Source organism: Mandrillus leucophaeus, unplaced genomic scaffold, assembly GCF_000951045.1.
Source record: "Mandrillus leucophaeus isolate KB7577 unplaced genomic scaffold, Mleu.le_1.0 Scaffold1362, whole genome shotgun sequence".
In the NCBI taxonomy this organism is placed as follows: Eukaryota; Metazoa; Chordata; class Mammalia; order Primates; family Cercopithecidae; genus Mandrillus; species Mandrillus leucophaeus.
The window spans coordinates 118092-140307 of NW_012101324.1; the positions used below are offsets into that span (position 1 = coordinate 118092).

At 37.6% G+C, this 22216-nt stretch overlaps 1 protein-coding gene across 2 annotated transcripts in view; it reads right to left on the bottom strand.

Moving 5' to 3' along the window:
• Nucleotides 1-22216, bottom strand: part of EFCAB13 (EF-hand calcium binding domain 13) — a 126800-nt gene that overhangs the window by 41475 nt on the left and 63109 nt on the right. For both annotated transcript variants that reach the window (XM_011973264.1, XM_011973266.1), the window contains exons 13-14: nucleotides 4083-4226; nucleotides 1619-1693 (exon numbers count right to left, since the gene is read on the bottom strand). In XM_011973264.1, coding sequence (XP_011828654.1) covers nucleotides 1619-1693; nucleotides 4083-4226 — 219 coding nt within the window. The remainder of the gene's footprint in view (nucleotides 1-1618; nucleotides 1694-4082; nucleotides 4227-22216) is intronic.

Consider the following 22216-nt stretch of genomic DNA (forward strand, 5'->3'; position numbering starts at 1 on the left):
AATACAGCATAAATGAACTGCCAACTTTCAAATATGAAAACATAATAAAATATTTAGCCTCAAATATAATGTATTTTTGAGGATCTTGAAATATTTTAAGAACTTAGTGTCCCAACCCTGAATAAACATTATAAATAATAATTTTTATTGAATTTAGATTTTTAAAAGTGTGAATTCAGAAACATTTTCAGTTGATAATACAATTAAGTAGCTTTTGTTCTATATCTCTCCCTAAAATTCTCCTCTGGCTCCTACTTCCTCTTCAATCTATTACTGTAGACAATAAAAAGAAAGACTATTTCAATGCAAAATCATTGAAGCATCTTAAACAAAGGAGTGAAATTATCTTACTACAAATTTGTAAAAAGTCACTGTGTTGCTATATAGAGAACTGATTCTCAGGAAGATTAGACAGTTAGGAAGAGCCAGCAGACATTAGTGACCAAGATTTTATTTATAACCTGTACGATCTTCTCAGCTGTGTGATTTTCTCCAGAAATGCTGTCAGACACAAGAAGGAAGGTAATTGGGTTCATTCGGGGTTGAGAGTTTTGCCAGATAGGTGCAACAAAAGTACACGGAGGCAAGATAGTCTAGGGTATTAGGTATGTATAGACAAGATAATTTAAACCAAGTAAGGAGGAAAAGTGAAAACAGGAGGAGACTGATAGATTAGGAGAAAGCGGAGGGGTAAAGGGATGTAAGGTCCCAATGAGGTATATGGAACCAATAAAGAAGACATGCTCTGAGCAGTCTAATGAAGAAAAAAGAAAAAGAAGTAAACACAAACATGCAATATTAACGATGAGATGTAAAATACAATGACAGAGATAGATTAGGTAATATACTATATAACTCTGTGCTAATAAAATTTTAATCTCCATAAAACTGAAATTCCTAGGAAAAATGAAGTAACTGACAAACTATCTCTTCCTCTGTATGATGTACCCCTGTATAGGAGACAAATTAAATCTTATATTGTAAGGTAAAAAGAGTTGCTACTTAAAATCTACTGTTACCTAACATGTAAGAACAAAATAACACAATGTTACTTTCAGTCCCAATTTTTAGAATGCATACTAATTTCACTCCATTAAAAATATACATATGTGACCTTACATTTCTTTATGGTGAGCTTCTGAGCAGCAAAACTATCTTTTCCATATTACCACACTTACAGCTTAACATAAAGCCTAGTACATATTAAAGGTTCATAAATGTTACTGAATAAATTGGAAGACAGAAATGGCAACAGATGTAACCAGAAATTCTCATATTAGTACTCAGCCACTAGATGGCATCATTTTTCCTAAGTTGAAAGACATTTTAAATCCCCAAAAGGAATGCTATACATGGTTCTAGCCCTCTATAAGTGTGCTAATGAAAAATAAAATTATGATAGCTCTTAATTCACTTGCATGTAGAAGACGTTCTAGAATTAGGGGTCATTACAGGAGATTAAAGCCAAATATAGCAGCAGGAAGCCAGGCATTTATTTGTCAGATGATCTGCAGGATAACCAGCTCTATAAGAGACTAAAATAGAGTGTTTACGCTCTTCTAAAATCTGTCAAACCATTTGGTCCACAAAAAGCAGAAGACGTGATATTCTTACATACATAATTTTTCAGAGAAGCATTCCGTGTTGCTCATCATAGTATCAATGAATTCTTTAAAATTCACTTTTTTTGTTTCTACAGGAAAAAGAAACACATTTTCTTCAGTATCTTTTAAGTATTAAATTATTATGAAAAATATTATGTAAAATAAGCTATATATTCAGAAATATATAATTATATCCATCAGGTAATACTAACCAATAAAAATACATGGTATAAAGGGGAAAAGCAAATCAATTTACAGTAGAGAAGTAAACACTGAAAAACACCAAGAAAACTGGTGAAAATTTTTCCAGTCCTTCTCAAGCATACATAATATTTTTAACTTTTATTTATGTATTTATTTATTTTTGAGACAGAGTCTCGCTCTGTTGCCCATGCAATCTCAGCTCACTGCAACCTCTGCCTCCCAGGTTCAAGCAATTCTCCCACCTCAGCCTCCCAAGCGGCTGGGATTACAGGCACGTCACCATGCCCGGTTAATTTTTGTATTTTTAGTAGAGACGGGGTTTCCACTATATGAATACACAATGGTGTATACTGCAATTTATTTATACATTCTGTGGATGAATATCATGTTGCTTTCTTTCTCTTTTTTTGCCATTAAGATCAGTGCTGCCATGTACATTCTTGAACATGCTTCCTGGTACTTAAGTCCAAGAGATGTTCCAGGATTTATAGCTAAGAATAGTATTTCTAAACTATGGGGTATGCAAACTTTACAAGATACTGCATATTGTTTTCCAAAGTGGTTTTACCACTTTCACCATATTTACCGGTACTTAGAATAACATATTTCTTAATTTTTCCCAATTTTAGTGGATATAAAAATGTATCTCATGAGCCAGGCATGGTGGCTTGTGCCTATAGTCCCAGCTACTCAGGAAGATGAGGTAGGAGTTTGAGCCCAGGAGTTTGAGGCCAAAAGATCTCTCTTTTTTTTTAAGTACCTCATTATGACCTAAACTTTGCACTTCCCTAATTACTAAGGATGTTGAGAACCTTTTCATGTGATTATTAGCAACTTGTGCCTTCATGTGGAAAATTTTTATAATTTCTATTGAGTTGTTAGTTTGTAAAAGTTGCCTATATATTCTCTATGATAATCATCACTGTTGTGAGTGTTGCAAATAACCAGCTTGTGCCTTGTATTTCACTCTCTTTGTTGTATCCTTTAACAAAGAGAAGTTCTTAATGTATTCAAATTTATCAATCTTTTCTAGTTTCTTATTTCGCATCTTAAAAAATCCTATGTCAGAAAATTTTTCTTCTATTTGTTTTCCAAAACTTAGTTTTCACACCTGGATATTATTGAATATGGTGTGAGACAGGGATATAACTCTATTCTTTCCATTTGAATAAGTAATTATTTCAGTACCATTTATTAAATAGTCCCTCTTTCCCCAGTTATCCACCACTTTATCATATGTGTTGCCATGTATGTTTGTGGATATGTTTGGAAGTTCCTTATCTTGTCCTATTGGTAAATTTCTCTATCCCTGTGCCATTCTTACACTCTTTTAGTGACTATGGCTTTACAAGGAGTGTTGATATCCAGGAGAGCAAGTTCCTCCCAACCCCCACTCCCCAACACACACACATCTCCACAAATGTTCTTCTTCAAGAGTGCTTTAGCTATTCTTAGCCTTTAATCATTCATATAAATATTAGAATTAGCTTACAAAAAAGTCAGGGTTTTATTAGAATTGCTTTGAACAAATAGGTTAATTAGAGAATTGACAGTTTTGGGTCTCTGAATCTACAGACATGGGATACATTCTTATTTATCTAGATTTTAATGTCTTCACAAAGTCTTATTTACTCTATATAGGTGTCATACAACTTAGACATATTCCATTTTTTACTTTTTATTATGGAAAATGTTAAATATATACAAAATAGAAATAATAGTGTAATATGTTCATATACGATCTCTAGCATCAACAATGATCAACTCATAGACAATATTATTTCACCTATCACCCCAGTTTCCTGTCAAGTCACTCTCAGCCATTCCCTTTAGAAGAGCTGCTGCTAGGTTATATGGGCACAGATACTCAAAACTGGTATACCTTTATTATGAATTGTAGGCTTTGACATAATAATGAATCCTTATTTGCCCCCATTTAATGCCTTTCGTCCTGACTTCTACCTTGTCAGACAGCAATACTACAAATTCTGCTTTCTTTTTGTTTACATTTTTGCCTAGGAAAAAATCTAAAAAAGACTATTTAAAAAATAAATAGAAATTTTTTTAATTAAAAAGACTATTAATACTGGTTAATTCTAAATAATGGGCTTTTGAGTGTTCTGTTGTACTTTTGAGTATTTCCATACTTTCTGGATCAGTTTAAATTTAACTTTTTATAATAAAAATATTAGTCATTTTTCTAAGGCAAAAAATAACAAATTGACCCTCCTTCCAGATGTGTCAATGCAGTTTGCCCGAAAATATATCACTCACCACCAGCTTCAGTCAATTCTGTGATCTTCTTAAATTCTGGCTTAGAAAGGTAAATACCAAAATTTTGAAGACAAGTATTTAGATCCTCATAATCCACATTTTTATCTTTAATTTTATCAATGGCTTTAATGACACCAGGCAATGCTAAAAATAAAGGAGTATGCTAATAAGTATTAAAAGTAAGTCAAAAATAAAACACCACTAATAAGATGAATTTTAGTTCTAACACTAAATTAACAAAAATATAAATCACTTCTGCAATGTTACATACTAAAAGCATATCTAGAATCTTTAATAAAAAAACCAGTAAGTATCAAAATCAAAGTCAAAAATATATTTTTCTAGGCCACACACAGTAGCTCACACCTGTAATTCAAACACTTTGAGAGACCAAGGCGGGAGAATCACTTGAGGCCAGGGATTTGAAAACAGCTTGGGCAACAAAGCAAGACCCCTGTCTCCACAAAAAACTAAAAAATTAGCTGGGCATAGTGGTGTGAGCCTCTATTCCTAGCTACTGGGGAGGCTGAGGTGGGAGAATTGCTTGAGCCCAGAAGACGGAGGGTGAGGTGAGCTATGATAGTACCACTGTGCTCCAACTTGGGCAACAGAGCAAGACCATCTCAAAAAATATGATAGATAGATAGATACACATACACATATATATTATTCTACTATAGTCTCTGAACCTAAGGAAGCACCAATTTAATTGCACTGATAGTACAACTAAAATACATAGGAACAAAATATTACCTAATTTCTCCATTTAATTCAACAATTTAAAATTCTTTGTACTCTGCTTCTCAGTAGCAGAAATAGAAGCAGAAAATTTTCAATCCAAAATGATAAACTTGGATAATTTTGTGGCAATACATGGCTCAGTCTTTGGTAAATTCACCTTAGTTAATCTTTCTAAATATACATATTATTACTTAGGAATAACTATTCTACATCTCTTCTTATAATAACTTGGAATTTACATGTCATAAATTTGGTCAGTATTTTCTCCATAAAATTTAAACTGATAAATTTTTACTGCAATTAAAGCATTCTTAAAGGAAATTACTTACAAATATACTGAACTCTTAAGAAGGCTAGCTAACTGGAATTCATCTGGTTTAATCAGAAAATTTCAAAGTAGAGGTGGCACCTTAAATCACTTGAAGGAAATGATGAAAAAACAGAGAGAGATAGAGAGAGTGTATAAAAAAACAGATGTTGTGTGTGTATGTGTGTATATTGTGTGAGAATATTGTTTGTGTATATCATGTTTGTATATTCCATCCCTCTCTCAGTAAGTTTTATAATATACAAACATACACAATATATACACATACACACATATACACACAAAAACTCTAGAACAAATTAAACTCAAATAGGTTTTCTCTAATTCATTAGGATAGGTAAAGTAGGAAACTGGGCAGTAGAGGGCATTAAAGCCATTACCAGATATAAACTTCAAGTAGTCACTGGAAATCATTATGGCTTTCTAAACAAACAAGTGATGGTCAAACTGATGTCTGAACTTGATGATTCTTAAAGTGATTATTTAAAAGATGATTCTTTTAAAGAAGATGTGTAAATAGTACAGCAAGATACGTGTCCCTATCTTGTGAAAGAAATTTTTAAGTGAACAAAATTCCCATTTAAAAGTTAAAAGCTCTTTTTTAATTTTACAGGTAGAAACAGCAAGCCACCTTAAGCAAATGTGAGATACAATGGAAAATCATTTGCAGTCACCATAGGGATTGAATAACAGAAACATTTTTCTTTCATCAGCTTCTATACATCCAATACCACATGGAATGCAGAAATCTGGGGAAAGGGTGGACCATTTATACAAAAAGCCCAGGAAAAAGAAGAGAACGAGTTTCCAACTATTATTCTTGAGATTCAAAGTTAGCATAATCTATCAGAGAGGGATAGGGTTAAAAAAAAAAAAAAAGATGAAATGAGAGGCCTAGTCACTGTACTGAGTCAGCAAGGGGAAAATATGGTTCTAAATTCATAAGGTGGCTGATAAGAACTCTATTCTCACCTAACCCTCTAAGACTTGGGATTGTTTCCTATAAAGTGGCTGCTGAGTGAACATAAAGAGTCATACCTTTGAGAATCTTGTTTAGCTTGTCATGGGGCTTTCTTGCTTGAACTCAGACAATGTTTCCTTGATGCAGGTCCATATAAAGAGCTATACACTTGGGAGTACAGGCCAGTTTCACTACAAAGCTCTCCTGGCTAAGCATTAACACTTAGCATACAGCCTGAAGAAGAATCTCCCCTACCACCAGTATTATTAGCAGAAGAAGAGGACGTTTTAACTCCAGTCATACATCTAATGTATTCTCTCAGCATCAGCAGTTTCAGCTAGTAGCTAGTTCCAGACTTTCCTCATGAAAGTTGCAACAACAACTTCCTAGTCTAGGCAAATAACAGCCTAAGCGTCTGTCATTTCAAAGCAACCAATCTCTATTGGTTGTAGCAGTCCCCACTTTCAAGATGTAAGTAACTGAATTCAGGCTTCAGATACACAGAGAGACAGACATAAGTACAAGAAAGACTGGTTAATTAGATATAGAAAACAACAGGAAATGTATAGACCATGGTAGGAAGGGGTTGAGAAGCATATTGAGCTTCCTACTATTCTGCCCATACAGGGATGCAAACATTGCATTTTAGAATATTCCTAGCATGAGAGGAGACACAACGGATTATTTCCATCCAAAGTGTGAATTATGATACTCCAGTAACACTAAATTGATTAGAAGTATAGAAGAAACAAACGCAGCTAGTCTATTTGGTCAGGTACAGCAAGGTTCACTGTGACTTAAGGCTAAAGCAATATATTGACAACAAAGGGACAGAAAAAAGAATGTCCAATAAGAATCACCATTAACAGGCTAGAAAAAGCAAAGGAGCATTACACTGAAGTAATACAACCAACACTAATAAACTGGGGTGGTAGAAAACACATTAAGAAAGATGATAAATTTCAACAGAATGGAACTATAAAAGCAAAACCTGGAAGAAAGCTATCAGTTTGCTATTATCAGATCCAAATCTCAACTTTAAGTGAATTAATGCAAATATTTTTATGAACTTTTTAGTAAATCATATAAAAAAGGAATCTAATCTAGAAACTTTAAAAAAAATTATTGAGAAAGGGGTGGAACAACATGGCCAAATAGAAGTTTCCACTAATTGTCCCCCAGCAGGAGCACCAAATTTAACAATTATCTACACAAAAACAGCACATTCATAACTAACAATGTGGTGAGCACTCAAAGTATCTGGTTTTAACTTCATATCACTGAAAGAGGCACTGAAGAGGGTAGGAAAAACTATCTTGAATCATCAATGCCATCCCTCCCTCATCCCCCAGCAGCAGCCACGTGGTACAGAGAGAGAATCCGTGTGTTTGGGAGAGAGAGAGCAGTGATTGTGAAACTTTCCATTGTATCTGCTGCCCTGTCACAGCAGAAAGCAAAACCAGGCTGAACTCAGCTGATGCCCACCTACAGACAGAGATGAGGAACTTGTTGGGAATTGCAGTAAAGGTGACTTTGGTACATTTTAGCAAAGAGACTGGTAGCATTTTGCCTCTGCCCTAGAGATTTGTGGAACTTTGAACTTGAGGGAGATGATTTAGGATATCTGGTGAAAGAAATTTCGAAGCAGCAAAGCATTCCAGAGGTTACCTGGGTACTGTTAAAAGCATCAGTTTTAAAAGGGAAACAGAGCATAAAAGTTCAGAAAATTTGCAGCCTGACAATGCAATAGAAAAGAAAAACCCATTTTCTGAGAAGAAATTCAAGCCAGCTGCAGAAATTTGCATAAGTAATGAGGAGACAAATGTTAATCACCAAGACAATAGGGAAAATATCTCCAGGGCATGTCAGAGACCTTTGTGGCAGGCCCTCCCATCACAGGCCTGGAGGCCTAGGAGGAAAATATGGTTTCCTGGGCCAGGGCCAGGCCCCCCTGCTATGTGCAGCCTAGGTACTTTGTGCCCTGCATCCCAGCCACTGTAGCTATGGCTAAAAGGGGCCAAGGTACAACTCGAGCCATGATTTCAGAGGGTGCAAGCCCCAGGCCTTGGCAGTTTCCATATGGTGTTGAGCCTGCAGGTGCACAGAAATTGAGAATTGAGGTTTGGGAACTTCTGCCTAGATTTCAAAGGATGTATGGAAATGCCTGAATGTCCAGGCAGAGGTTTGCTGCAGGGGTGGGGCCCTCATGGAGGACCTCTGCTAGGACAGTACAAAAGGGAAATGTGGGATTGAAGCCCCCACACAGTCCCCACTGGGGCACTGCCTAGTGGAGCTGTGAGAAGAGGGCCACCATCCTCCAGACCCCAGAATGGTAGATCTCCTGACAGCTTGCACCACGTGCCTGGATAAGCTGTAGACACTGAATGCCACCCCATGAAAGCAGCCAGGAGGAAGGCTGTACCCTGCAAAGCCACAGGGGCAGATGTGCCCAAGACCATGGGAACCCACTTCTTACATCAATGTGATCTACATGTGAGACACGGAGTCAAAGGAGATCATTTTGGAGCTTTAAGATCTGTCTGTCCTGCTGGATTTCAGACTTGCATGGGCTCTGTAGCCCCTTTGTTTTGGCCAATTTCTCCGATTTGGAATGGCTATATTTTCCCAATGCCTATACCCTCATTGCATCTAGGAAGTAACTAACTTGCTTTTAATTTTACAGGCTTATAGGTGGAAGGGACTTTCCTTGTCTCAAACAAGACTTTGGACCATAGACTTTTGAGTTAATGCTGAAATGAGTTAAGACTTTGGGGAACTGTTGGGAAGGCATGATTGGTTTTGAAATGTGAGGACATGAGATTTGGGAGTGGCTGGGGGTGGAATTATATGATTTGGCTGTGTCCCCACTCAAATATCATCTTGAATTGTAGCTCCCATAATTCCCACGTGTTGTGGGAGGGACCCAGTCAGAGTTAATTGAACCATGGAATCATGGGAGCAGTTTTCCCCACACTGTTCTCATGGTAGTGAATAAGTCTCACAAGATCTCATGGCTTCATAAAGGGAAACCCCTTTCACTTGGCTCTCATTCTTTCTTGCCATTGCCATGTAAGAAGTCCCTTTCACCTTCCACTGTGATTGTGAAGTGGAACTGTGAGTCCGTTAAACCTCTTTTTCTTTATAAATTACCCAGTTTTGGGTATGTCTTTATCAGCAGTGTGAAAACAGACTAACACAAACATACAGTGGGGAAAGGGCAGACTCTTCAATACATGGTTCTGGAAAAACTGGATATCCATACGCAGAAGACCGAAACCAAGTGCCATCTCTCACCGTATAAAAATCAAGTCAAAATGGATGAAAGACTTAAATCTAAAACCTCAAAATATGAAATTACTAAAATAAAACATTGGGGAAACTAGCCAAGACATTGGTTTGGGCAAAGATTTCTTGAGTAATGATGCAAAAGCACAGGCAACACACACAATAATGGACAAATGGAATCACATTAAGTTAAAGAGCTTCTGAACAGCAAAGGAAACAGTCAACAAAGTGAAGAGATAACAGAAAGTATTTGCAAACTACCCATCAGACAAGAGACTAATAACCAGAATATAGAAGGAGCTCAAACAACTCAACAGGAAAAAAATCTAATAATCTGATTTTAATATGGGCAAAAGATCTGAATAGACATTTCTCAAAAGAAGACACATAAATGGCCAACAGGTACATGAAAAAAAGATGTTCAAATCATTAATCATCACAGAAATGCAAGTGCAAAGTACAATGAGATATAATCTCACCTCAGTTAAAATGGTTTTTATGCAAAAGACAGTCAATAATGAATACTGGTGAGGATATGGAGAAAGGGGAAGCTTCATATACTTTTGGTGGAAATGTAATGAGTACAGCCACTATGGAAAGCAGTTTGGAGGTTCCTCAATAACTAAAAATAAAACTACCACAAAAACCAGTATTCCTACTGGTAGCTATATCTCCAAAAGAAGGGAAATCAGTATATCAAAGAAGTATCTGCACTCCCATGTTTATTGCAGCACTATTCACAACAGCTAAGATTTGGAAGCAACCTGTGTCCATCAACAAATGAATGGATAAAGAAAATGTGGTACATATACACAATGGAGTACTATTCAGCCATAAAAAACAAATGATATCCTGTCATTTGCAACAACATGGATGGGACTGGGTGTCAAAAGAATGAAATCCTGTCATTTGCAACAACATGGATGGAACTGGATGTCATTACATTAAATGAAATAAGCTAGGCACAGAAAGGCAAACTTCACATATTTTCACTTTTTATGGGAGCTAAAAATTAAAACAATTGAACTCATGGAGATAGAGTAGAAAGATGGTTGCCAAAGGCCAGGAAGGGTAGTGGAGGCATGGTGGGGAAGTAGGGATGCTTAATGGGTACAAAAAAAAAAAAAGACTGAATAACACCTAGTATTTGCTAGCACAATAGGGTGACTGTAGTTAAAAATAAATTGTACATTTAAAAATATCTAAAAGTATAATTGGATTGTTTGTAACACAAAGGATAAATGCTTGAGGTGATGGATATCCCATTTACCCTAATGTGATTATGATGCATTGCACGCCTGTATCAAAATATCTCATGTAACCCATAAATATATATACATACTATGTATCCACAAAAATTAAAAACATAAAATAAAACAAAAGGATTATTGGGTTTCAACTAAACACCAAAATAGGTTCCAGCAAAAACCACATGATCATCTCAATAAATGCAGAAACAGCATTTGACAAAATCCAACAGGAATTAATGATGAAAACTCTCAATAAGCTAGGAAAAGTAGAGAACTTTCTTGAACTGATGAAGCGCATCTATGAAACACTGACAGCTAACATTATACTTAATAATGAAAGTCTGACTGCTTTCCCTGTATTGGGAATAAGGAAAAAATGTCCACTCATCATTTCTATTCAACTTCAACAGTGTACTGGAGGTTTAGCCAGTACAGTAAGACAAAAAAAAGGAAAGACACCGTGATCAAAGAGAAAGAAATGAGCCTATTTTTATTCTCAGATGAAATTATCTGATACGTAGAAAATGCTGAAGAATCAAACAAAAATTTAATAGCACAAATAAACAAGTTTAGCAAGGTCTCAGGATATTGATGAATATTCAAAAATCAGATATATTTTTATATACTAGCAACAAACAAACTGAAAATGAAATTAAGGAAACAATTTCATTCATAATTACATCAAAAAGAATAAATACTTAGATTAATTTAACCAAAGAAATGTAAGACTTGTACTTTGAAAACTAAAAACATTGCTGAGAGAAATTAGAGATCTAAAAGAATAAAAAAAACACATGTCTGTGTATTGGAAGACTCAATATCACCAGGAAGAGAAAGCTCAATTTCTACCAAAATCCCAGCAAGATTTTTTTTTTTAGAAATTAGCAAGTTAATCCTAAAATGTATACAGAAATGCTAAGGATCTAAAATAGCCAAAATAATTTTGAAACAAAGTTAGACTTTACATTACTCAATTTCAAAACTTAATATAAAACTATAGCAATCAATGCTATGGGGTATTAGCACAGCAATAGGCATATACATCAACAGAATAGAATTGAAATTTCAGAAATTAAACTCTTACATTTATCATCATATATTTGAGGATAATTTCCACGAAAACTTCCCGCAATCTTCCAAGAGAGGTCAACAGGCAAATTTGAGAAATTCAGAGAATCCTTACAAGATACTATATAAGACAACTATCCCAAGACAGATAGTGATCAGATTCTCCAAAGTGAATATGAAAGAAAACATCTTAAAGGCAACTAGAGCATGTCACATACAAAGGGAACCCCAACAGGCTAACAGTGGACACTTCAGCAGAAACCTTATAAGCCAGAGAGATTGGGGGCATATATTCAGTATCCTTAAGAAATTCCAACCAAGAATTTCATATCCAGTCAAACTAAGTTTCATAAGCAAAGGAGAAATAAAATCCTTTTCAGATAAGCAAATGCAAAGGGAATTCATTATCACTGGACCTGCATCACAAGAGGTTCTTAAGGGGGTGCTAAACATGGGGAAAAAAGGCCATTACCTGCTACTACAAAAACACACTTAAGTACATAGCCCACTGACAATACAAAGCAACTATACAATCAAGCCTACACAATAACCAGCTAATAACATGACACATCAAATACCGCACGTATCAAGGTTACCTTTGAATGTAATCAGATTAACACCCCACTTAAAAGATACAAAGTGGCAAGTTGGATAAAGAAGCAAGACTCAGCTGTATGCTGCCTTTAAGAGACCCGCCTTGCATGCAGTGACACCCATAGACTCAAAGTAAAGGGATGGAGAAAGAACTATAAAGCAAATGGAAAACAAAAAGGAGCAGGGGTTGGTATTCGTATTTCAGACAAAACAGACTTTAAACCAACAATGATCAAAAAGGACAAAGAAGGTCATTACACAATGATAAAGGGTTCAATTCAACAAGAAGACTTAACTCTCTTAAATATATATGGACCCAACACTGGAGCACCCAGGTTCATAAAACAAGTTCTTAGAGACCTACAATGAGACTTAGATAACCACACAATAATAGTGGGAGTGTTCAACACCCTACTGACAGTATTATAAATAACTCTTACAATTCAATAATAAGAAAACAAGCAACCAAAATTTTTAAAGGCAAATATACACTACTGCTTCCAGGTAGATGAAATAAACACGCTCTTCCCTGCTCCTCCCACTAAATGTAACTAAAACCCTGTGCACTATATTTTTTAAAAAACATAAGACTCTGAAACATGGTATCCATTGCAGCATTATTCACAATAAACAAGACATGGAAACAACCTAAATGTCCATTAACAGATAAAGGGATAAAGAAAATGTGGTATATACATACAATGAAATTTTGTTCAGCCTTAGAAAAGAACGAAATCCTGCTATATGTAACAAGTGGAGGAGCCTGGATGATATTATGCTCAGTAAAATAAGCCAGTCACAGAATGACAAATACTGTATGATTCCATTATATGAGATACCTAAAATAGTATGTTAGAAAAAGTGGAATAGTGGTTGTCAGGAGATAGCAGGGAGGAAAAATAATATTCTCTTCAGAGGGTTTCAGTTATGCAAGATGAGTAAGTACTAGAGCTCTGCTGTACAATATTGTGCCAAAAGTTAACCATACTGTATTGTGTATTTCAAATGTGTTAAGAGATCTCATGTTAAGTGTTCTTACCACAATAAAAATACATAAGATTTTTTTAAAGACTCAGAAACGTGGAGAAAAGGCAGACCAGCTAGAGACCTCAGGACCTAAGAAATGACATGACATGGTGGTGAGGTTCCTGTATTTTCTTTTTTAACTCATACATTACAGACTTAGAGCTAAAGAATCCAGTAACCCAGAAACACCAATTGGCACCAACAAAAAAATGCCCTAACAGAAGCCTGCTGTCTGTAACCAAAGGGTGAGGAAAAGGGCAGCCCAACAGGACAGAAAACTTAGATAACCTTTCTACTCCAACCAAACACCACAAGAAAAACTGTGGTTTCACTGCCATCTACACCAGCAAAGGCCAAGGGTAAATCCTGGATTTTCACCTTCACAAGGCACTCCAACACCCTGACAGGTGATGACGGGAGACCCAGTAGAGGGTGGGAACTTTTATCCCCACTGACCTGATAACAAAGTCCTCCCAACCAGCAGCATCAGTGGAGACCATGTGAGGAACCCAGATTTCTACCCCCATTCAATATTAACAACGTGTTATTCCACCTCCTCCCTAAGACAGTATCAGAGGAGGACCAGTAGAGACAGAACTTTCAATACCACCCAAGAATAAAAAGGTTAACCCCTGTGGTATAAGCAGAGACCATGTAGTGACCCAGAATTCTTATCCTTGCCCAGCAGTAATGATAAAGCTGAGTGGGAAAGCTGGATTTCTATCTCTACCTGGAAGTAAGGAGGTTGGGTCTGTTCTTTTTCTGCTAGAGCAGAGTCACAGAAAGACAGCTAAAACAAAAGGTTCGAACAAGAGTCTCATAACATAATACAAAAGTATCCAGGCTATAATTAAAATCACTTATCATATCAAGGACCAAGGAGATCTCAAACTAAATGAAAAAAAAAAAGACAACTGATAGATGCTAACATCAAGATGACAGAGATGGGCAAATTATCTGACAAAGATTTTTTAAAGCAGCCATAAAAATGGTTCAATAAGCAATTATAAACACACTTGAAACAAATAAAAAAATTGGAGTACCTCCGCAAAGAAATATTAATACAAAGTTTCAGCAAGGAATTAGAAGACATAAAGAACCAAAAGGAGATTTTAGAACTAGAAAATACAATAGCTGAAAATAAAAGGCTTAGTAGATCTGGCATTGGAGAAAAGAAATTTATTATAAATAAATAAACAATAAATAACAAAATCTCAGAGTATAGACTCCAAAGCTTAATGTATGAAACAGGGGAGAATCAATAAACTGAAATATAGAGTAATAAAAATTACCCAATGAACAACACTGAGAAAATAGACTGCAAAAAATTAACAGAGTTTCAGGATTGTATAGAAACATACACAAATATCTAACATTTGTATTATCAGAGTTCTAGAAAGAGAAGAGAAAAAAACAGAGCTAAGAATTACTCAAATAAATAATGAGTGAACATTTCCCAAAATTTAAGCAAGAGACATTAACCTACAAATTCAAGAAACTTATTGAACCTCAAACAAGATAAACCCAAAGAAATCCATGTCAAGGCACATCATAATTAAAGTTGTAAAAACTAAAGAGAAAGAAAAAAATATTGATAGCCAAAGAAAACAATACATTGCCTACAAGGGAAAGAATAAACCAATCTGCATGATAGGGTTTTTCATCAGAAATCACGGAAGCCAGAAGGAAGTGGTACAATATTTTCCAAATGCTGAAAGTAAAAGGACTGTCAACCCCAAATCTTATACTCAGAAAAAGTATTCTTTGGGAGTCTAGGTAAAACAAAGATATTCTCAGGTGAAAGAAAATTAAGAGAATTAGTTGCCAGTGAACCTATTAATGTCTAAAGGAAGTTCAGAAAGAAAAGGAAAAAATAACTTTGAAACTCAAGAGGGAACAAAGAAAATAGCAAGCCCAAATATGAAATATAATAGGCATTCTTTCTCTTACTGAGTTGTTCCTTGTTTGTTTGTTTGTCTGTTTTTTGAGACAGGGTCTCACTCTATCACCCAGGCTGCAGTACGGTGGTGAAGTCATGGCTCACTGCAGCCTTAACTTCCCAGGCTCAGGTGATCCTCCCACCTCAGTCTCTTGAGTAACTAGGACTACTGGAGTGCGCCGCCACGCCCAACTAATTTTTGTACTTTTGGTAGAGACAGGGTTTCACCATGTTGCCCAGACTGGTCTCGAACTCTTGGACTTGAGCAATTCATTCACTCCGGCCTCCCAAAGTGCTGGGATTACAGATGTGAGCCACTGCACCTAGTCCCTCTGTTTAGTTTCATAAATTATATTTAATGCTTGCAGCCAAAATGTTAACACTTTCTGATGTAGTTTTAATTGTATATAAAGGAAATATTTAAGACAATTATAAATGGGGGAGAGTAAAGGGCATAAAAGAAGATAAAATTTCTATACTTCACTTGAACTGGTAAAATGATGACACCAATAGTATAATAAGTCATTAATATGTAATGTAATACCTGAAGCAACCACTAAAGAAACTTATACAAAAAGATACACTCTAAAACACTATAGATAAAGCAAAATGACATTCAAAAAATAGGCAAAATATTTGGATAAATATTTCAATAAACACATATGAATGGTGGCCAGGCACAGTGGCTCACACCTGTCATCTCAGCATTTTCAGAGGCCAATGCGGGGGACTGCTTGATATCAGGAGTTCAACACAGGGAGACCACATCTCTACAAAAGATTTTTTTTTTATCAGCCAGGCTGAGTGGCATGTGCCTGTGATCCCAGCTACTTGGGAAGCTGAGGTGGAAGGATTATTTGAGCCCAGGAGGTCTAGGCTGCAGCGTGCAGTGATTGAGCCACTGCACTCCAGCCTGGGCGATAGAGCAAGACCCAGTCTCATAAAAAAGATTATGAATGGCTAGTAAGCATGTGAAAATATGCTTGACAAAATTACTCATTAAGGAAATGCAAAACTAAAACCACAGTGAAATACCATTTCACACCTATTATAAAGTTATAATAATAAAATAATATCAAGTGTTGACAAGATGTGAAGAAACTAGAATCCTCATACATTGCTGGTGAAAAATGAAAATGTTGTAGACACTTTGGAAAACAATTTTGACAGTTTAAGAGTTAAACATAAATTCACCATATAGACTAGCAATTCTTCTCTTAGGAATCTCCCCAAGAGAAATAAAAGTGTATGTCCAGAGGGAAACATGCATACAAATGTTAATTTCAGTATTATTTGTAACAGCCCCAAATTGGAAACAATCAAATGTCCATGAGCCAATGGGCCACCAACAAAGTAAAGAATATCCATACAATATAATATAGATTTATTTAGCCATAAAAGAGGATGAACTACCGATACATACTACATAAATTAACCTTAGAAACCAGAAGTGTGATGTCACCAAAATGGCAGAGCAGAAGCAATCTGGCTTCATTCTCCCCTACTGAAAACCAAAAACAAATATCCAGTGCCAAGATTAACACCAGTAATATCCCAGAACTCATATCTGAAGCTGAAATGACTCCTGGAGGCATAGAGAAGTGAAAATCTCCAAGCAGATGGTAAGAGAAAAAGACTTCTATATCCACAACACCTCTCCACCAACCTGCCAGGTACCATGAGGGAAAGTCCCCCTGAAATCTTCATTTCTACAGTGGAAAAAGTGAGACCATGGCAGTCAGCCAGCTTCCCCACCATCTTGGGTTCCTTTACAGGAAAACCATTCCTGAATCAACCCAAAGGAAGTATTATGAGTGCCTATAGGCAATAAAACCCCTGAGGGCAGCTAGCAACTAAAAGGGAGGTGGGACCAGCAACCCCAGGCCACAAAATTCTGCTCTTTATCTCAGCCAAAGGAGATACCAAATCAGAGTGGCTGTTCAGCAGTACCACACTGTAGGAAGGCACATGCCATGGCTCCACTCATCATGAACCTATAGACAGCCTTCCCACACAGCTAGAGTATCCCATTTGAAAGATGTAGGACTCTGACCATTTGTGAAGCCAAGGCAAATCTGGGTTCAAAATACAATCTAGTGCCAAAAAGATGCAGTGATCTAGGGTTAACGGGACTCAACAGGCAAAGTACAAAAATCCTCTAAGCATATACAGGCTGGGAAGACCAAAACAAGCTAGACAGCAAAGACTGGAATAAATAACTAATGGTTCAATGTGAAGATATAGACATACATCCACAAGGAAGAACAGCAAACTAGGAACCATGACCTCCTCAGAAGGACAGAGTAAAGAGCTAGTGACTGACCTTAATAAGACAGCAATATGTGAGCTCTCAGATCAAGAATCCAAAATAGTGGTTTCAAGGAAATCTCATTAAAGACTGTAGAAAGAGACAAAGGAGGTCACCATATAATAATAAAGGGGCTGATCCAGTAAGAAGATATAACAATTATACATATATATGTACACAACAACAGAGGACCCAAATATATAAAGCAAACATTAATAGACCTAAAGGGAGAGACAGACTGCAATGCAATCCTACTAGAGGACTTCAACACACCATTTGCAATAACGGACAGATGATCCAGAAAGAAAATCAACGAAGAAACATCAAAGTTAAACTACACTCTAGACCAAATGAACCTGACATTTGCAGAACATTTCATCCAACTGCTGCAAATACACATTATTCTCATCAGCACATCGAACATTCTCCAGGATAGGTCATATATCAGGCTACAAAAAAGGTCTCAACAAATTTTTAAAAGTCAAAATCATATGAAGTATTTTTCTGATCCCAATATAATAAAACTAAAAATCAATAACTAAGGAATTTTAGGAACTATGCAAACACTGAGACTGCTGGCAAGATGGTGGAATGGAACAGCTCCAGTCTGCAGCTCCCAGCAAGACCAACACAGAAGGCGGGTGATTCCTGCATTTCCAACTGAGGTACCCTGCTCATCTCATTGAGACTGGTTAGGCAGTGGGTGCAGCCCATGGAGGGTGAGCAGAAGCATCGCCTCACTCAGGAAGTGCAAGGAGCAGGCGGCGGCGGCGGCGGGGGATAGTGGGGGGAGCTCCGTCCTCCAGCCAAGGGAAGCCTTGAGAGACTGCTATCTGGCCCAGATACTATGCTTTCCCCATGGTTTTTGCAATCCACAGACCAGGAGATTCCTTCACGTACCTACACCACCAGGGCCCTGGGTTTCAAGCATAAAACTGGGCAGCTGTTTGGGCTGACACCAAGCTAGCTGCAGGAGTTTATTTTTGTACCCCAGAGGCACCTGGAATCCCAGCGAGACAGAACCATTTAGTCCCCTGGAAAGGGGGCCGAAGCCAGGGAACCAAGTGGTCTGGCTCAGCAGGACCCACTCCTATGGAGCCCAGCAAGCTAGGCTGGGTTGAAATTCTCGCTGCCAGCACAGCAGTCTGAAGTCCAACTGGAACGATCAAGCTTGGTGTGGGGAGGGGCGTCCACCGTTACTGAGGCTTGAGTACCTCGGTTTTCCCCTGACAGTGCTAAAAAGGCCTGGAAGTTCGGACTGGGTGGAACTCAACACAGTGTGGCAAAGCGGCTGCAGCCAGACTACCTCTCTAGATTCCTCTTCACTGGGAAGGGCATCTCTGAAAGAAACGCACCAGCCCCAGTCAAGGGGTTATAGATAAAACTCCCATCTTACTGAGACAGAGCACCTGGGGGAAGGGGCGGCTGTGGGCACAACTTCAGCAGACTTAAACGTTCCTGCCTGCTGGCTCTGAAGACAGCAGTGGATCCTAACAAAGAGGGCTCTCCCAGCACAGCACTCGAGCTCTGCTAAGGGACAGACTGCCTCCTCAATTGGGTCCCTGACTCCCATACCTCCTGACAGTGAGAGACCTCCCAACAGGGGTTGTCAGACACCACATACAGGAGAGCTCCGGCTGGCATCAGCCCAGTGCCCCTCTGGGACAAATCTTCCAGAAGAAGGAGCAGCAGCAATCTTTGCTGTTCTGCAGCCTACACTGGTAATACCCAGGCAAATACGGTATGGAATGGACCTCCAGCAAACTGCAGCAGACCTGCAGAAGAGGGGCACGACTGTTAGAAGAAAAAGCAACAAACAGAAAGCAGTAACATCATCAACAAAAGGAACCGCCATACAGAAACTCCATCCAAAGATCAAAGGTAGATAAATCCATAAAGATGAGGAAAAACCAGCACAAAAACACTGAAAATTCCAAAAACCAGAATGCCTCTTCTCCTCCAAATGATTGCAACTCCTCTCCAGCAAGGGCACAAAACTAGACAGAGAATGATTTTGACGATTTGACAGAAGTAGTCTTCAGAAGGTGGGTAACAACAAACTCCTCTGAGCTAAAGGAACATGTTCTAACCCAATGCAAAGAAGCTAAGAGCCCTGACAAAAGGTTACAGGAACTGCTAATAGAACAACCAATTTAGAGAAGAACATAAATGACCTGATGGAGCTGAAAAACACAGCACAAGAACTTCATGAAGCATACACAAGTATCAATAGCTGAATCAATCAAGCAGAAGAACGGATATCAGAGATTGAAGATCAACTTACTGAAATAAGGTGTGAAGACAAGATTAGAGAAAAAAGATTGAAAAGGAATGAATGAAGCCTCCAAAAAATATGGGACCATGTGAAAAGACCAAACCTACAATTGATTAGGGACCCTGAAAGTGACAGAGAGAATGGAACCAAGTTGGAAAACACACTTCAGGATATTATCTGGGAGAACTTCCCCGATCTGGCAAGACAGGGCAATGTTCAACTTCAGGAAATACAGAGAATACCACTAAGATACTCCTCAAGAAGAGCAACCCTAAGGCACAAAATCGTCAGATTCTCCAGGGTTGAAATGAAGGAAAAAAGTTGGCTGGGAACAGTGTCTCACGCCTGTAATCCCAGCACTCTGGGAGGCCGAGGCAGGCAGATCATGAGGTCAGGAGATCGAGACCATCCTGGCTAACACAGTGAAACCCCATCTATGCTAAAAAAATACAAAAAACTGGCGGGGTGTGGTGGCAGGCACCTGTAGTCCCAGCTACGTGGGAGGCTGAGGCAGGAGAATTGTGTGAACCCAGGAGGCAGAGCTTGCAGTGAGTAGAGATGTGCCACTGCACTCCAGCCTGGGTGACAGAGCGAGACTCCGTCTCAATAAAAAAATAAAATAAAATAAAAGTTAAGGGCAGCCAGAGAGAAAGGTCAGGTTACCTACAAAGGGAAGTCCTTCAGACTAACAGCGGATATCTCTGCAGAACACCTACAAGCCAGCAGACAGTGGGAGCCAATACTCAACATTCTTAAAGAAAAGAATATTTTAACCGGAATTTCATATCCGGCCAAACTAAGTTTTATAAGTGAAGGAGAAATAAAATCCTTACATATAAGCAAATGTTGAGGGATTTTGTCAACACCAGGCCTGCCTTGCAAGAGCTCCTGAAGGAAGCACTAAATATAGAAAGCAAAAACTGGTACCAGCCACTGCAAAAAAAAACCACTCGTATATAAAGACCAATCACACTATGAAGAAACTGCATCAACTAATGTCCGAAATGACCAGCTAGCATCATAATGACAGGATGAAATTCACATATAACAATATTAACCTTAACTGTAAACAGGCTAAATTCCTCAATTAAAAGACACAGACTGGCAAATTAAGAGTCAAGAACCATCAGTGTACTGTATTCAGGAGACCCATCTCACATGCAAAGACACACATAGGCACAAAATAAAGGGATGGGGAAATATTTACCATGCAAATGGAAAGCAAAAAAAAAAAAAAAAACCGGGGTTGCAATCCTAGTCTGTCATAAAACAGCCTTTAAACCAACAAAGATCAAAAATGACAAAGGAGGGATTAATGCAACAAGAAGAGCTAACTATCCTAAACATACATGCACCCAATACAGGAGCACCCAGATTCATAAAACAAGTTCTTTGAGACATACAAAGATACTTAGACTCCCACAGTGAAAGTGACAGACTTTAACACCCCACTATCAATATTAGACAGCTAAAGGAGACAAAAAATTAATAAGGATATTCAGGACTTGAACTCAGCTCTAGATCAAGCAGACCTAATAGACACCTACAGAACTCTCCACCCCAAATCAACAGAATATACATTCTTCTCAGCACTACATCGCACTTATTCTAAAATTAACCACATAATTGGAAGTAAAATACTCCTCAGCAAATGTAAAAGAATGGAAATCATAACAATCTCTCAGACCACAGTGCAATCAAATTAGAACTCAGGATTAAGAAACTCACTCAAAACCAAACAACTACATGGAAACTGAACAACCTGCTCCTGAATGACTAATGGGTAAATAACGAAATGAAAGCAGAAATAAATAAGTTACTTGAAACAAATGAGAACAAAGACACAATGTACCAGAATCTGTGGGACGCAGCTAAAGCAGTGTTTATAGGGAAATTCATAGCACTAAATGTCCACAGGAGAAGGCAGGAAAGATCTAACATCGACACCCTAACATCACAATTAAAAGAACTAGAGAAGCAAGGGCAAGCAAATTCAAATGCTATCAGAAGACAAGAAATAACTAAGATCAGAGAAAAACAGAAAGAGATAGAGACATGAAGAATACTTCAAAAAATCAATGAATCCAGAAGCTGTTTTTTTGAAATGATTAACAAAATAGATAGACTGCTAGCAAGACTAATAAAGAAGAAAACAGAAAAGAATCAAATAGACACAATAAAAAATGATAAAGGGGATATCAGCACTGACCCCACAGAAATACAAACTACCATCAGAGAATACTATAAACACCTCTACACAAATAAAATAGAAAATCTAGAAGAAATGGATAAATTCCTGGACACATATACCCTTCCAAGACTAAACCAGGAAAAAGTTGAATCCCTGAACAGACCAATA